General features: G+C 32.3%; 2 protein-coding genes across 3 annotated transcripts in view; one reads left to right on the top strand and one right to left on the bottom strand.

The window, feature by feature from the left end:
• Nucleotides 1-9926, top strand: part of LOC126735397 (sestrin homolog) — a 242178-nt gene extending 232252 nt beyond the window's left edge. For both annotated transcript variants that reach the window (XM_050439364.1, XM_050439366.1), the window contains one exon: nucleotides 238-9926. In XM_050439364.1, coding sequence (XP_050295321.1) covers nucleotides 238-327 — 90 coding nt within the window. In that variant the 3' untranslated portion in view covers nucleotides 328-9926. The remainder of the gene's footprint in view (nucleotides 1-237) is intronic.
• A 6573-nt stretch (nucleotides 9927-16499) lies between these two features.
• On the bottom strand, nucleotides 16500-17032 carry LOC126735400 (GSK3-beta interaction protein). The gene has a single exon (XM_050439369.1). The coding sequence runs from the start codon at nucleotides 16903-16905 to the stop codon at nucleotides 16573-16575; it is 333 nt and encodes a 110-aa protein (XP_050295326.1). The 5' UTR covers nucleotides 16906-17032; the 3' UTR covers nucleotides 16500-16572.

Here is a 17032-nt window from a genome sequence, read left to right as displayed (position 1 = left end):
TACGTCTGAAAACATCTATGGAATATATATTATAATGACTTGTATGTCCCTAATAACACAGAAAATCCCTGGTATTAAGCTTCTGTTAATGTCTCAAACTTAGATGGCACATTCCTGAGATGTTTCTTTTGGTACATTCGAGAACTGACTCTTAAAAAGCACTCTCTGGAAAAAAGTGTTCAAAATCGATAGTATATGAAACATGAGTGTAATCTTTTTGTTTTTTGTTTGTTTCAGGTCCACGTAAACCTGATGGTCCTAGAGTCGCGTATGCAGGCCGAATTAATTTACGCCCTACGTACCGTCAACCGCTACATGACAATTTAACTTTCAATTATTTTTTTTTATACTTGCAGCTTTTTTTTTCTTGTTCTTTAATTCGTAGACCCGCCAAAAGGTATTCCCGTAAGCTTTAATGTATAAACAGTTTGTTTTTTTTTTATATAGTTAAGTAGGCAACCCGCTCGCCTTTCGTGAGGGGTGGGGAGAGTGGCAAATTCAAAAGTTTAGGATATTTTTGGCGGCATATATACATATATATAAATAGGTTTATAATAATTTTTCTATGATTTCATTTGTTATGATTTTTTTTAAACAAAAAAAAAACGAGCGTTATAATACATATTATATATGACCACACACCTTGTAAATATAAGAATTTAAACAAAAATATTAATCTATATATATATAATATATTATTAACTAAAAGAGAGAATATAAGGGGCGCTTCATAAGCTTATAAAGGGAATTTTAAGCACCTTAAGGGTGGGAACCACTTTGGTACAAAAGCCCACATAAGTGTATATAGGATGATTAAATTAGTGCGCTGTCTCGTGTTACTGCGTACGGATATTTATGGAAAAAGTACGTGGGTCAAGGCGGGAAATTTCAAAAATCACTAGAGTTTGTAAATATTTGTTTGTGAGTGGGAGGACTTTTGAGGAGGATTATCAGGTACGGTGTGATGTCAGTAAATTACGTAATTCAAGTCTTTCCTAATATATTCTAAGAGTGTCTTGGGATGGGATATGGGATATTATTGATTCAGTGTACATTCAAACTTTGATTCATTTACTACTGGGGGTTAAGAACATCAATTAAAAATAATCAATACTTAGCTAAAGCCTACTTTTAAATGTTATCGATTTTTTTGGGATATATAATAAAATGGAGTAAGGATTTGGGAAAATTAACTTTTGGGTTACTGGGATGAGTTTTTCTTGAAGAAATATAATGCGAGATGTTTTCTTAAGACCTGAAAACACTAAAATATGCATGTTTTTCTTCGATATAAGCTGGATTTTCAGAACATTTTGCTGGGTTGTGTCCTACATATCAAAATCCAGGAAACTTGAATTAAACTTAAAAAAAAAAGCAAAAATTAACACTGTTGGTGTTTTTTAATAAATTTTCTTTTATTTTCAACCCTAAAAACCGTTGAGGAAGGCCAAGAAAATTAAAAAATTATTAGTGGAAACTTTTGTACCTTGGACCACTTTTCACATTTTTTTTTTCATGAAAATTTTGCGTATTTGAATATGTCCAGCTGTTGTTTATACCTTTCAGAACACACTGCTCTTTACTAACCACTATAGGCATAATTCTTCAGTCATAATCAGTGTATTCAAGAAACATCACCTCAGAGTCAGAAGAAGAACTTGATATTTCTTTACTCAATGTAACTTTTTTCAGTAATTCTTTATTTGGTTTTTGTCTTCTATTTTATTTAAAGTGTGTCCTGAATTTTTAGACACTGTTTTAGTTTTTTCTGTTTTTTTCGATTGCGATTTTTCCTGGCATATCAGTAGCAATCTCTCTTATTCTTCTTGCAATATTGGGCCTTAGGGCAAGGCAGAACGTTTTCTGGGATAAGGAATGTCTTTGTCTTATTTGTTTTTAACCTTGGCATCACAGGAACTGCAGATGAAAGCAGAGCTGAGGTTAAAGTTGAAGGTCCAGAATCTGAAGATGCATCAGTAACTGGATGTAAGGCTGAAGACGTAAATGTCACAGATGGCAACGAAGAGGATGACGAACCTACAGCTTAAGGCAGATCAGGTGTAACAGGAGGGCTGGATCCAATTTTGTTAGTGGTACAAGTCCCTTCAGTGTTTGCAGACCTCTTCACGTAGAAATAAAGGAAATTATCGTCAGTAAAGATATCTTCATTGAAGGGGAATATAATAAGATATTATCCGGAGTAAAGGTACACGAGTTGTATATATCAAAGGTTTTTCCTTTGTTGTTCAAAAAACCAGGCTTCAACAGATTGGTTGTAATAGTTCTTTAAAGGTCCGTAAACGGAGAGGTCTAAAGGCTACAGCCTGTATGTAGAAGAAATTTAAAAACTATAATTCTTTTGCACGAACAGTTCTAGATTATCCTTGAACTATACTCAGCATGTTTCGTTTAGGTTCCAAAATTTTAACTGTGGCAATTTTGGACCATATTTTCTATGCACCTCTTTAATATTGTTGTAAAACACTCCAAAGAAGTAGTCCAAGGTACAACAGTTTTCCTCATATAAGAGAATTACATTTGGTGGGAGAGTACCACGCAATGAAGAACGAATCAGGAACACTTAAATACATTTAAATACAAACACTTTGTCTAAAAAAAATCACTAAATTAAATACTTTAACAAATACACAACCTTAAGTTTATTTGATTTCAACAAGATTTAAATGGCTTTTTAAATATTTAAACCTAGTAGATGGTAAACAAGTCGGCCACTTGCTCATTTGACGTAATATAATTTATTAAAACTTTACCAGGACTCACAAGTTCCATCCATATGTTTTGACCTTTTTGTCTTAAGTATTGAAGCAATTCTGCTACATGAATGCTTATCTTCAAACAATTCAAAAGGCGCAACATCTTTATTAAATATCTCAATAAGAAGTTGAGTTGAGTTTTATTTATAAAACTTGTGACAAACACTGTGATAGAGCTGCATACTTAGCCTCTGGACTAGATGCACTAGAGACTGTTTTTTGTTTCGTAGTATTTCAAAATACTAAATTGAGGAATAAGTAACAAAGTGTCATTTGCAAAATCTGCATCTACAAAATGCAACTAGCTCCCTACTAGTAGTATTTCCATTCATCTTAAATGGTAAAACAAGATTCTTAGTATCTTTCAGATACCTTTTCACTGAAAAGAGTTATTTAGTGCTCTATATTATAAGAAGTTTGAAATTTACTAAAATATGTAATCGCATAACATATATCAGGACGGCTAGGACATTAAACTACCGATTAACTGTCTTTTATGGAATCTCTAAAATGTCAATGTCCTTGCTGTTTGTTAAAATTGTCACTTGTATATAAATCCAAATTTAACTTTGATTGCACTGGTCTTTCACTTTTCTTACACTGGAACATTTTAAATTGATCTAATTTATCTATCTTCGATCCCAAAAATTTTAAATAAAAATTATTTGTCAAATCAATCATTTCAAATTTAATCCTTAATTTACGTTTTATATTTTATACAATTCATCAACATGGATTATAACAAAAACATATTGTTTCTAAAATATAAACATGGATCTGCCTTTGACCTAACTAAGCCTAACTCACATAAATAATGGTAGACTTAACGCCTTTGGAATATACATATACATAGGTTGCTTTAATAAACTATTTAAAAAGGCGCATTTTACATCCATTAAATGTATGTGCATGTTTCTTTCAACACTTAAACTCACCAATGTTCTAATAATCATCATTCGTGCAACTTTAACGCAAATACTAGTGTACCTTACTTCACCCTTTGCCCATTTACCTCTTTTTCCTTAAAAATCCACTTTGTTGTGTGAAAAAGGTAGAATTTCACAAGTATTGTTCTTTTTCAAAACTCGTGCTTTATAGCATCCTGCCAAATAGGTTCCTCGGGAATGTCGTCATTGCCAAAAGTATCTGCTGACAAGGCTGCAACTAGAATGGACTTAAATCGAAGTCAACGTAATAGGCATCTTCACTTTTCTACAACTCCTCTTTAACCTTCCAACTTGGTTATCGTCACTCTCAATGTTGTCATCATGTCTCGTTTGGGATATCGTATTCACTCTCACTCTCTTTATGTTAATATCTGTCTTCTTCCCTGCTTTTTCTATTATTAAAAAATATTTCGTTGGTTCAGACACCTTTTTCTGCTCGTCGAATTCAACACTCTTGCAAATCCCGTAGAAGATAACTTGATTAGTTGTGTACCCAACAAATAACGTTTTCTCGCTGCTCTTTATTGTGGAGGTATGTGCATGTATGCTACAAGCTCTTATTTTACTCAGATTAGGTTTCTCTGAATTCTATAATTCAGCAGGGGGTTTTCCAGAAGATATGATACTGCTGTGGCTTCTGTTCATCAAGTAAGCTGACACGGCTACTGCAAAACTCCAAAGTTCTATTGTCACATCTTAGACTAATAAAACAAGACTAAATTTATCAAAAACCACTCTTATTTGCAAGAAATATATAACAATAAAATGGTCAGTAAAGCTGACAAAATACTTCTTACTAGTTTTTGATGCTGGGGAGATTGGCTCACGTATGTCCAAAACCTTTTACATCTTCCTGGAGTCATCCAAAGATTTATACAATGCTTTAATAGGCTTGGCCTTCAAAGAAGTTTCACACAGTTACTTTTGAAAATTGTAAATGCACTATGGCCCATTCAGATCTCATTTAACAGATAAGTTTGTTTTAATATTAAGTTGATAGGAACTCTACAAACTACATACAACCGGCAAAAAATGTACAACTTCTTCTGTACAACACATTCTTCACCTACAAAGGAGTAGCACAAAGTTGAATTGTTGCTTCACATTTTTCCTCAAGAAATGAACGAAAACCAGGACAGAAGCAAAAATGCACATATTTTCCTTAAAACTTTACACAATAAATTATTTTGTAATTCCTTCGTTAAAAACAGTTAAGGAAAGACAAGAAAATTAAGAAAAAAAAATTGATTTTGTTCCTCAAGAAATGGAAGAAAACCAAGGAAAACCAAAAATTCATGTTTGCCCTAAGATGCCAAAATATTGAGGTTTTTCTTGAATGTTAACTGGATTTTCATTGCATTTTTCTGCGGTTTTTCCTCGAGATAAAAATCCAACAAAATTAAATTAAATCTAGAAAAACTACAGTTACCTCTGGATCAATTTTCTTTGAGTTTCAACCTTAAAAACAGATGAGGAAATCGAAAAAAAATAAAAATAACTTATGCAAACAAAAATGGAACTTTTGTCAAAAAATTGGAAAAAACCAAGAATTGCCACAAAAATTCTTGTGCCTGTCTTAAGTGCTTAGAACAACAAAATACTGAATTCTATTTATGATCAAAGTCCCAAACTTTTGCAAAGGTAGCATCATTTGCATAAGTTTTGTTTAAAATCCAACCCAAAAATGCATAAAAATCCTAAGAGAAACAAAAATTGTTTTAAGGAATAAAATAAAAGTGGATTTGGATGCGTTTTTTCTAGGCTCAACCCCAAAAAGGATGAAGGAAATCCAAGAACAAAGTGTCCAACAAAAAATTGTGTTTGAATAGGTTTTCTCCCAAATATCATCCAGGAAATTATTAAATCTGAAAGACCAACAATTTTAATAAAAAACCCTACAGAAAAATGATTTTCTTGCATGGAAATTAAGTTATCAAACTTCATTCTTGAGTTTCTAGATTTGAGTATTGGAATTTTTCTTCAGAGACCCTTTTTTAACCCTTATGTGACTGGAAAGGTACCCGGGTACCTTTTCAGTTTTCAGATATGAATATCTTTTTAACTCACCTTCGATGAAGCTTGTACTTTTGTGACATTTCTTAATTTGGTTTTTTTAAGTTATTATTTTTTTTTTTATTTTCAAAGTAAATAAGATGTAAAAAATTTTCACCCATAGTTGACTGGATGGTTACTCGGGTACCTATACTATGTTTATAATACTAATAAAATTTTTAAGAGTTAAATTCATATGTTTTATTATATATACAGTAATAAGAAGTCACAGAAAATTACAGTGAGGTACAAATTAACGCAACATAGCAAACAAACACTAAAAAACATTACTTATGAATTACAGTTTTGAGAAATAGTTTGAGCCACTGAATGCTCGTTACAAACTGGTTTGGAGCATGATTTACAGGCTTTACGAGTTTTTCTCTGTTTATGGGTTCGCTCTCGGCATATTTGGCAACTACCAACCACCTTTACACCTCACAGATGCATCTCGTTCACAAACTACTTGTTTTCTAACTGGATTATCTAAAGGAACAGGCATTCGTCGGTGAAGTACCATTTCTATAGTCTGACGAGGAAAATGATTACCAACAACTTTTGGAATTTGGGATCTTATTTGGATACTTGACAAACACAGCTCATTACCAAAATCTTTTAAAAATCGCCGACGTTGATGAATTATGTTGAGAAAAAATGCTAATGGCCAGCGATTTGTTCTACATTTGACAGTATATTCACATAGCATTTGGTCCGTAGTGTCAACACTGCCTTTAGTTTTGTTACAATATCTGTTAATTTCAGGCTTTGCAACAGAAGTATTATCTGCTTCGCCTGTTGTGTGCATAGTAGATAAAAAAAATCACTGCCTTGTTTTTTTTTGGAACATAAGAGCACAATGTAGCATCTTTGTTGAATGCAAAAATGGTTGAATTTATGGCTCTATCTTTTTGTGCTTGCATATTGGAAGGTAAAAACGTTTTTCCTACTAAAATCATATACCATGAATTTAAAGTACGAGCAAGTTGCAAACTTGTAAAAAAATTGTCTGTTGTGATATTTCTTCCTGATCCCTTATAATGTGCAACTAAGTCCAATACTGTTCTCTCACCAATATTTGCCTGACGTTCACCACCTGGTGGTTGTCCGGTATATAGCTGACCCTTTAGAGGATAGGAATTTATCGCATGACAAGCCCAAAAAACCTTTATTCCATATTTCGCTGGTTTCGAGGGAATGTACTGGGTAAACTTAGTGTGTCCTCTATATGGAAATAATTGTTCATCTACTGTAATACACTCTGTTGGCCGATAATTTTTTGCCAAATTTGAATTCGGCATAATCCAGATATCTCGAATTGGAGCTGCTTTATCTGTCTTTGCACGTTCTATACGCGTATTCTGGTCATCAAACCGAATAAATCTTAGAAACACTTTGAAGCGATCACGAGGCATAGCTGCGCGAAACAAAGGGAGCGAATCCATCTTCCACATTTCAGAAATATGTTCTTTATTGAACCTATGTAAACCAGCAGTAATTAGAATTCTGAAAAATGCATCTAGTTCTACGTCAGTAAATGGAATAAATACTTTTGGAGAAAATGTTTTCGGCGGCTTAGTTATTGCCAATAACCTTTGGTTATATTCCTCCGTAACTCTATTCCCTTTTTTATTGCTATATTTTAGAATCAGGGACACATTTCTGAGGATATAATAGTTTTGAAAATGTCTTTGGGCGTATATAAACGACTTAAGGCTGGTGCACCACTTTTTTCACGCAAAATATTTCGACCTACCGTTTGTCGTTGTGGTGTAGGTGAGTCATTCCACTGAGTGCCATCTTTACTAGTCCAATGGAATTGTGAAGCCAAATCTGGATGTTAAAACGTTATCATCATTATCAGACTTCGAATCTTCTAGCTCTACAACAGGATCGTTTTCAACATCAGAATCCTCGCCTTCTGCATCTGACAGTTGCGGAATATACTCCTCTTCATCAGAAGCAATAGCACTTAGGTGTTCTAAGGCTTCTTCTAATTCCGAATAGGTCAACCTATTATAATATCCCTATTATTATTTAATTTATCTCCTTTTGTACTCTATATTAACTTTGACATTTTACCTATTATGTAAAAATAATAAATATATTTGTTTTACCTTGTCTTCCGCCATCTTCCTCTTGCACTATCGCTTCGACTAGGACCGGCCTCACTATCCGACATTTTAACGTATAAAAAATACTTTAGATTTAACGTAATTCAAACTCTACTCAAGTAGGTACAACGCGTTACTGACGAATATGATCTTGTGCAAAAACATAAACAGTCCGAGGCACCAGAGATAGGGAAAAACCCACACAGATGTGCATGTTTATAGTTAGTAGTAGTTATAGTGGTAGAAATTCACAGAAAAAGCCACGGCTCTATATAAAATACATAGTAGGTACCCGGGTACCCACGCCGTCCTTAGAAGGTGTGTTTTTTCCCAGTCACATAAGGGTTAAATGCAAAGACCCTAAAAATCATTTTTGGTGTCTTGGGATGAGTTTTCGACCCAAAAAAGATGGGGGAACAATTAAATCGCATTTCAATGGAGTTTTTTGATTTAATGCAATAAGAAATTTTCAAGAAAATCTTGTCAAAGGACCCAAATAAACATTTTAAAAAAGGCCTTAACACAACATTTTTTTTTTAATGGATGAGAAAAATCAAACAATTAGTCTGACCACAAAACTTGGGGGGTTTAAATGAGTTTTTATGACAGATTAATATCAAGAAATTAAAGGAAACTTTGAAGTGCCAAAAAAACTTAAGATGTTCCTTCTCCAAGAAACCCAATATAAATCTCAAAAAAAGTTAAATTTTTTAGATACCTGTAGGTTTCGAGGAATTCAAACTTATTAAATAAACCCCAATAAGACCATTACAACTCCTGGCATTCAATAAAAAAAGACATCTGATTGATAATCGCCCTATACATATAGTCCTCCTGTACCAATTTTTGTCTATTAACTTTTTTATATTATTTAGATATTTTTAAAATTGTTCGAGCATGCCTATATATTATATAAATGATCTGGAAAGTGTTATATTATAACCGAAAAAGGCTGAAACTATGTAAGTGTTTTGTCATTTTTTCAACACCCGTGTACCAAAAGAAATCACAGAACACCACACCAAAAAAAAAAAACGCCATTTTAAATATAGTTATATTATACGAAAAAAAAGTACAAAATTATTATTAATATTATTATTGTTGAGAAAAGTCTTTATCCGTCATATTCATATTTCTTTTGCTATTTAAAAACATACACAATTTCCAATTAAATTTGGTGCTACCTAAGGGGCTTTTGTGATCATAATTGCCCCTTTTTTTGTGATTTTTTCAATTTAAGTGTGATCTCATGAAGAATTATTACGGTAGTGATCAGTTTATGTTGTAGCACTAAAATTTAATTGGAAATACTCCCTCGAGAAAAAAAAATCCTTTACGTTCGCCATAAATGAAGCGCCCAATATATAAAAAAAAAATCGTTTTCTTTTTACACCTAGGATTTAGCAAAAGAAATAATTATTATTATTATTGTCATTTAATAAGTTGGGATCATTATATACAGTTTGCATAGTTAAGCTCTGAGGGGTGTGACTAAATTAAAAAAACACTCCCGGAGGGCGTGGTTAGGTTGTGCCCCACCCTAGAATCGATTCAGTTTTTCACAGAATCGATTCTTGGTTTTAGGGTCGGTTTGTGAAACGGAAACAGCAAAGGGAGCGGTCTGAGATGGACCCTCCCCCATTTTGTGATATTTATATATTATTATTAATGTGATGTGTATAGTTTTTTTTAGAATTCGTTTTCGATTATTTTGCTTATAGGAATGGTCTTGTCTTGTCTTTTGGATTGTTATGGGTACATACAAAATTGCCCCCTATAAGGAGTAACAATTTTTTTTGTCATGTAAAAATTCTGTGACGGACCATTCCTATATTGGCCCACAGTCTTGAAAACCCTTGATCAGATAAGTAAACTTAAGAAGCAAAATGTCAAAAAAGAATAAGGGAAATAGAATTTATATTATTGATTTTCTTTTTGATGAGGATTTTGATTTTTAACCGTTAGACTGCTAGTGAGACGTTAATATGATAATATATGCTAAGTGGAAAGTGTGAGAAATATAGTTTTCGAAATTTATCAAACTGTTTTATTGAGAGAACCCCCCAGGTAATGATTTTTGGTGACTGAATTGGTTTTATTTTTTATTTAACCCATAAAAAGAGTGAAAACTTGACAAAGTTAAAAATTGGGATTGCATGAGTTTTCCTTCACAATTCAATTCGAGAAATGGAGTGAAACCAATCAAAGTCAAAAATAGCTTTATTGTTACGTAACATCATCTGTTATTAACAAAGCACTATATAAAACCTTAAAGATAGTTGACAACATAATCTTTTACAAAAATATAAAAATTTTAACAATTCTTACATACATAGAATATAGAACACACCCAAAGAAAGGGTAGTAAGAATTCACATTACGCTGCGCAAAACTCTTCACTGTCAAAAAATTGTATTTAAAAACTCGTCTACAGAATAAAATGCTTTAGCAAGCAAAAGTTTCTTTATATTTTTCCTAAAAGGTTTTTCACAATTTATTAGCCTTATATAAAAGGTAGGTGGTTAAAAAGCCACCACAGTGGTACAAAAGAGGACTTAATCTGCTCACTTTTTGGGATAGGCAGAGGTAAAGAGAAGGTTGTTCGGAGATTGTAACCCGAGGAGGGGGGCCAAGCTGATGGCGATATTTTTTGTGGATAAGACAAACAGTCTCTAAAATAAAAAGGCATGGCAATGTCAGGACAGAGTGTTTTAAAAATAATGGCCTACAGGAGCTACGAAAGGGAGCTGCACACATGTAGCGTATGGCCCTTTTTTGCAAAATAAATAGAGAGCTAATAGAGAACAAATACTGAGAGCACACACCCCAAAACACAATACCGTATCTCAGATGAGACTCAATAAGAGCATGGTAGGCAATTTTGGCCACATCAAGTCCCAGAGAATGTGTTATTACTCTAATAGCATAACAGTTGGATGATAACTTCCCTAAAAAAGAGGAGATATGATTTTCAAATTTTAATTGCTTATCAATCGTCAGGCCCAAAAATTTGCATGTTTCAGAAGGAGTTATTGTTTCATTTTGCAAAGTGACAGTTCCAAGGTTACATTTAAAAGTTAAAATATTAGTTTTAGAAATATTAAAAGTTAATCTATTAGATTCACACCATGACTTTACAAGAATTAAATCTTCATCAACGATATTCCTTAATCTCTTGGTGTCAGTGTCATGCCAAAGTACACTGTAAAAAATCGAGTGTTAATTTTAACACGCAAAAGTGGTCTATATAGGTCCACACTAGTGCGTGTTAAAATAACCACTGGCAAAAAGTGGTGAATAGTGGTTGTTTTTATTTAAAAAAAAACATTTATTTTACCCAATTTAGCGTGTTAATAAACGAACGAAAATAAAATTAAAAAAACCCCTTCCGTATTGTTAAAAGTATATTTTGAGTGTCAAATGTATTTAAATAAAAGTAAAATTTAATCACCCACTTTGGTTTAAATTAAATTTACACAGGTGCTTAAAATATTTATTTCGGGTTAAATATATTTAAAAAAAAATAAAAAAGTACACTTAATTTATGGTTAATTGAGTTATAAAAAATGGTAAATTTAACTTACCTAGGGTTAAAATTATTTTTATTAGTGTAATAAAGAATCTATTTAGGTGGTAATTTATACTTTAAATAAAATATATTTTCCTTTATTTCGTGTAATAAGTATTGAATTTAAGGGTTAAAAGTAATTTTTTTTAGTGTATTTTTTTATAATTGGAGTGTGTTAGCCGAAAAAAAACCAAGCACAATTTTTAATTTACAAAAAAAATATTTAAAGTATTTATTTCTTTAAATAAAAGCATGAAACTATTTCTAAATAATCTTTGGTACATATATTCAAGATTATTAAGGAAGAGTTTTAAACTATTCATTTGAACAAATACTAATTAACAAGTTAAAAAGTAATTATTTGGCGCCTGGTTCCTTTTCGAATTTATCACCCCAATTATTACATATTGCAATTATTTCGGTTAGTCTGCATATATTTGATAAAAATAAAAAAAAAAACTAAAAAAAAAACGCAAAACTTCGTATTCCAAACGATTAAATCAAAAAAGTTGTTTCAAGAAAGGAGAGCAATTTCTTTTTAGGACAAATACAAATAAAAGGCATAGCAATCAATTTCTTAGACATTATCTATTAAAGAATAATATAACAAACATAAAAAATATATATTCTGCAACAAAAATATAAAGGAACCCATATTTTGAAATATAAAACCTTAAAAAATAATAATTGGAGATCAAATTTAACCTTATAACAAGAGTAGATCTTATACAGATGAAAAAAACACTTATGGCTTATGGCACGTATGGCTTATACATAAATCTCTGTCGCTTAATTCCATAAGCTGCAAAAAATTACTTACCTTTATAACTCAAACAAAAATCCAAACTAAACTAAACACTAAATTAAATTAACGACGCGGAGACGAGATCAGACAGGTAAGGTTCAGGTCGAAGCGTCAAGAAAGTAGAGAGACACAGGGTTGGTAATTTCACGACTTGTAGCAGTGAATCACGCACACGTTTGGTGTTAATTTAACCAGTTTTAAGGGTATATTTACACTGGACTAATTTTTTTTACCAAATAAAAATATAAAAATATTTTAGCACGGCGCGAAGTATTTTAATAGTGTTAATATAACAAGCAAAAAAATAAAAATAAATTTAAGTCAATTTAACCACTTTAAAGTCTTCTTTAAGTGTTAAAAAATACTTCATAGTGTTAAATTTTTCACTCAAGAAATTTACCACACTGTTTATTCTTTTTACCACCCTATTATTTTTTACAGTATAATGTTGTATCATCCGCAAAGATAGTAAATTTGCCCCTAATTGGAATTTGAGAGATATCATTAACATATAGCAGGAACAATATTGGTCCAAGAACAGAACCCTGGCGTACACCAGCGTCCATATCCAGACGGGATGACATATGATTGTCAAAGAATACCCTTTGTGTTCTTCCAGATTGGTAAGAACAAAACCAGTCGAGAGCAACTCCTCTGAATCCATAGGTTTCTAACTTCTGCACCAGTATTCTGTGACTTACACGGTCAAACGCCTTAGATAAGTCACAGAACACCGCCGCCGCACTCTCCCCAGCGTTCAACCCCATGTACAGAGTCTCCAAAAAATTGAAAATAGCATCAGATGTACCCAGTTTCGTCCGGAATCCAAATTGCTGATGGTTAAGAACATTATACCGTTTCAGAAATTCCATCAGCCTAGTTTTTACCAATCTTTCTACAAGCTTGCCAAGCGTGGGAAGCAGAGCTATGGGTCTGAAATTTGATGGGTCATCATAGTTTCCACCCTTAAATAATGGTATAACCAAGGCATCCTTGAGTAAATGTGGAAAGGACCCACTTGAAAGTGAAACATTTAACACCTCAGCCAAAGAATCAAGGGTTGGTAGCGGTAGCGCTGTTAGGACCTTTAGTGACAGCCCATCCCATCCAGAGGAGTTCTTATTTTTCATTGAGGATAGAGCTTCCATTATTTCACTAGAATCTGTTGGTCTAAAGAAAAATGTTTCAGGCACCTTAATGTTGTGTAAGTATGAGCGCGGATCTCTAACAGACTGAGGCAATAATATTGATAGACCCAAAGCAACACACTGGAATCGCCTCGTAAGTCGTTAACAATTTTCCAAGACTCTCTAGACTTATTTCTTGATTGGTTTATTTTACTTGAGTAGTATAAGTTTTTTGCCAATTTCACTGTATCGCGCTAAATATTGCGATATCTATTAGAGTGGGATATGAATTTGGAGTTGTCCAGGGCAAACTTTCTTATAGAGTGCAAATACCGAAAATTTTTACCAGAAACTAATAGACCCCTGCTATACCAGGGTCTTCTCCTTTTTTCCCTAATTGTCACCATGGGGAAAGTTGACTCAAAAACATCCACTAAAGTTGAATGGAAACTCTCAAAAGGATCACCGTTGTTAAGTATGATACCATTCCAGTCTATTGAATTACAACATTCTTTAAACTTACAGAAATTTTTTCTAGTGAACAACCTTCCGCACTTTTTTTTTCTTGAGGCACAATTTTTTTTTTACTTAGAAGAAAGGAACATAATACGGCCTCATGATCAGACAACCCGGCATTTACAATTCTACATGCAACCTGCGTTTCACAGAGCGTAGAGCAAACATAATCTAAAAGTGATGCTGAATTAGCAGTGATGCGAGTAGGTTGGTCAACATACAAACTTAAATTAAAAGATTTCAGCACTCTATGTATTTATTGACAAATGATTGTTAGAGTTATTGCAGTCTAAAAAATTTACATTAATGTCACCTGTCAATATTAGTGATGCATTTACCGATTTTTGGCTTAAAATGTTATATAATTTATTAATAAAACTACTAAAATTACTCGAGGGTGACTTGTAAAGGCCTAAAATGTACAAATTTAATTCTTTAGAATAAACAATGCAAAATTCAAAAGTTTTTTCTTCCAGGAGATAATCAATAATGAATGGAGAAATATCAATGAAATCCTTATTATAAATGGATTTAACTAATTAAGTGTAAGAAACAATGTATTTTCTTTTAATTCTTACTCGAGTAATACCATTTTGCGGTTTGCATTAACCATAAACTTGAGTTTCACTGATTAGCCATGGCACTTGCACACTACTTTTAAATAAAATTTCTCCAACAATTCATTAAGCATATTTCCTGATTATTGGAAGGTAAGTAACACCGATTCATAAAAATAGCGATAGAACTGGTAATTGAAATTATCGAGGTGTGTGTATTATACTGTAGCTGTAGCTCCTAAGCTATTTGACAAGTTGTATTATGTACAACTTTCATGACACTGTAACCGATTGCTTAGATCTATGTTGATTAACATGTTTGGGGTTATAGGCCTCATTGATGCTGGTTGAATTTTGTCATAGTTTTTTGACTGGTTGCACTCATTTGATTATGCTAAATAATTATTTTTGTAATGTTATTGATGTACCTTTAGGTGTGCCTTCTTCAGCCCTATCTTTTTTAACTTGTTGAGTGATGTAATTATTCAATCAAGGCATATCACTTTTGCTGATATTCTTAAACAGTATAAAGACATTGAGTCATATCTTGATGCTGAGCTACATGGATTTAAAAAATATTGCTGATTGGTGTAATGGCAATAGTGTGGAACTGAATGTAAAGAAGGGTTTGTATTTTATTTGATCGTTCTAATAAAATTATTATTAATTGACAATCAACAATAATGAATTTAGGTCGGTTGATACAGTTTAAGATTTAGATGTTCTTTTCGATGCCAACCTTGCACATTTTGGATATTATTAACAGGACTATGCAGAGTCTTGGATTTATCACTAGAAATAGTGGACATCTTTCTATTTCAAATTACTTTATTGTTCTGTTGGTTTCTTCCTTGCTTGTGTATGTGTATGTAATTTGGTCTCCTTATTATGATTGTCATATTGAACCCATTTGGATATACAGAGAATATTCTTAAGATCTCTTGCTTATAGAGCTGAAATTAATAATTTTTTTGTAATTATTACATCAACTATAATGCTATCAGTATCCAGTTTGATATCCCCGGCATCATAGTGATGCTTTAACATTTTATAAGATGTTGAATGTCTTGTATCATTATCACTATATAACGCTGAAGTTGAATTCGTTGACATGAAAAACCTGACAAAGTTAAATGCACTGTCAAAATGAATGCCCTTCAAGGAATGAATGTAACACCTACTATTATTATGATGTTATTGTGGAGATCAGTGGTTTTAGGTGGAACCCTTATTCTAGTGATTCGATCAAAATTTGGAACCATTATGTTTTATGAAGCAATAAATGCATGTGCAAATATCATACCTTCTTGTTTGCTGATGACTTCAAAGTGTTCTTTGTAAAATCTCTTATAGGATGATCTTAATAGAGGGGTTGTTTGAAAGTCTTGTTTTGCCAAAACAATTTTGTACTTGAATCCTCAATTTAGGTTAACTATATACTTAACATTAACAAAGAAAGTTTTTAAATATTTATATTTTATAAAGTTTGGTTACTACCCACAAAGAGGCTTGGATAATTGGAGTCTGCTACATATGTTAAAGTGTTAATCAATAAAAACAGAAGGATTAAAACATATATCATTTTTCTTATTAAACTTTTAGAAATGATGTGAATTGTCACAGGATTTTATCTGAAATTAACTTCCCATTTAATGCTAGAAGTACTAGATCAGGAAACAGTTTTTACCTGGATTTCCTTCACATTAATAGTTTTAGGACTCGACCTATACTTATATAAAATGTGTTCCTTATTTAATACATACACCTCCGATATTGATATTTACCAAATTTCTCTGAATCAATTCAAAATTAAAATTAGGTTTAATAAAGATCAATCTGCTTACAGCGATTCAGGTCAAAAACGGTCTTCAACTTTAGACTTTAACCTATGCTTCTTGAATAGCTTTTAAGCTTTGTTAATAATTATTTGTTCTGGTTTAGGCTTCCATCATATATACTTCTTGTAATTCTGATTTAATTTTGTAAATTAGCTCTGCTGTATATAGAAATAAATATATTACTAAGAAGAACAAAACCATAAATTTACTATGATTATTGTATGATATATTACCGTTTTGTGCATACATACTAAAACTACATTACCAGTTAACAACACTACTTGCAATAAGCCAACTTCTTAAACAAAACGTCCATAAAGACCTCCTTGAAGCGAGGACTGACCGAATTCAGGAGGGCATAAACAGTCTCGAAGTACTGATTATTTTCCCAATTATTCTCGTTGAATCCTTTGCCGCAGAACTTGAATCCTTGCACTGTCAGTTCGAAGGTGTATTTTTCACCTTCCAGCGTTTCCACATTCAGGAAAATACAAGAGTTTGAACTGGGTATAGTGGAAATTTCGATTGATTTCACTTGGTCTTTAACGTCGTTAATCACCGCTTGCGCCTCTTCTTTCCATCCCTCGGTATCCAACAGACGTTCAGACATTATTAATTAATAAATTAGTGCTTTTTTAAGGGTTAATCATACTGGATAAATAATATTATGTAAATAAGAGTAATGCTTTTTTATAGAGAATATTATCCCTAAGGGTGATTTATAAAATGTAAACAAA

Source organism: Anthonomus grandis, chromosome 4 (assembly GCF_022605725.1).
Source record: "Anthonomus grandis grandis chromosome 4, icAntGran1.3, whole genome shotgun sequence".
In the NCBI taxonomy this organism is placed as follows: domain Eukaryota; kingdom Metazoa; phylum Arthropoda; class Insecta; order Coleoptera; family Curculionidae; genus Anthonomus; species Anthonomus grandis.
The sequence above is the reverse complement of the archived record's forward strand: the minus strand, read 5'-3'. Positions and strand labels throughout refer to the sequence as shown.

What these genes read in the sequence shown, in the direction of transcription:
- LOC126735400 (XM_050439369.1), bottom strand. Translation starts at nt 16,905, where the DNA reads ATGTCTGAACGTCTGTTGGATACCGAGGGATGGAAAGAAGAGGCGCAA.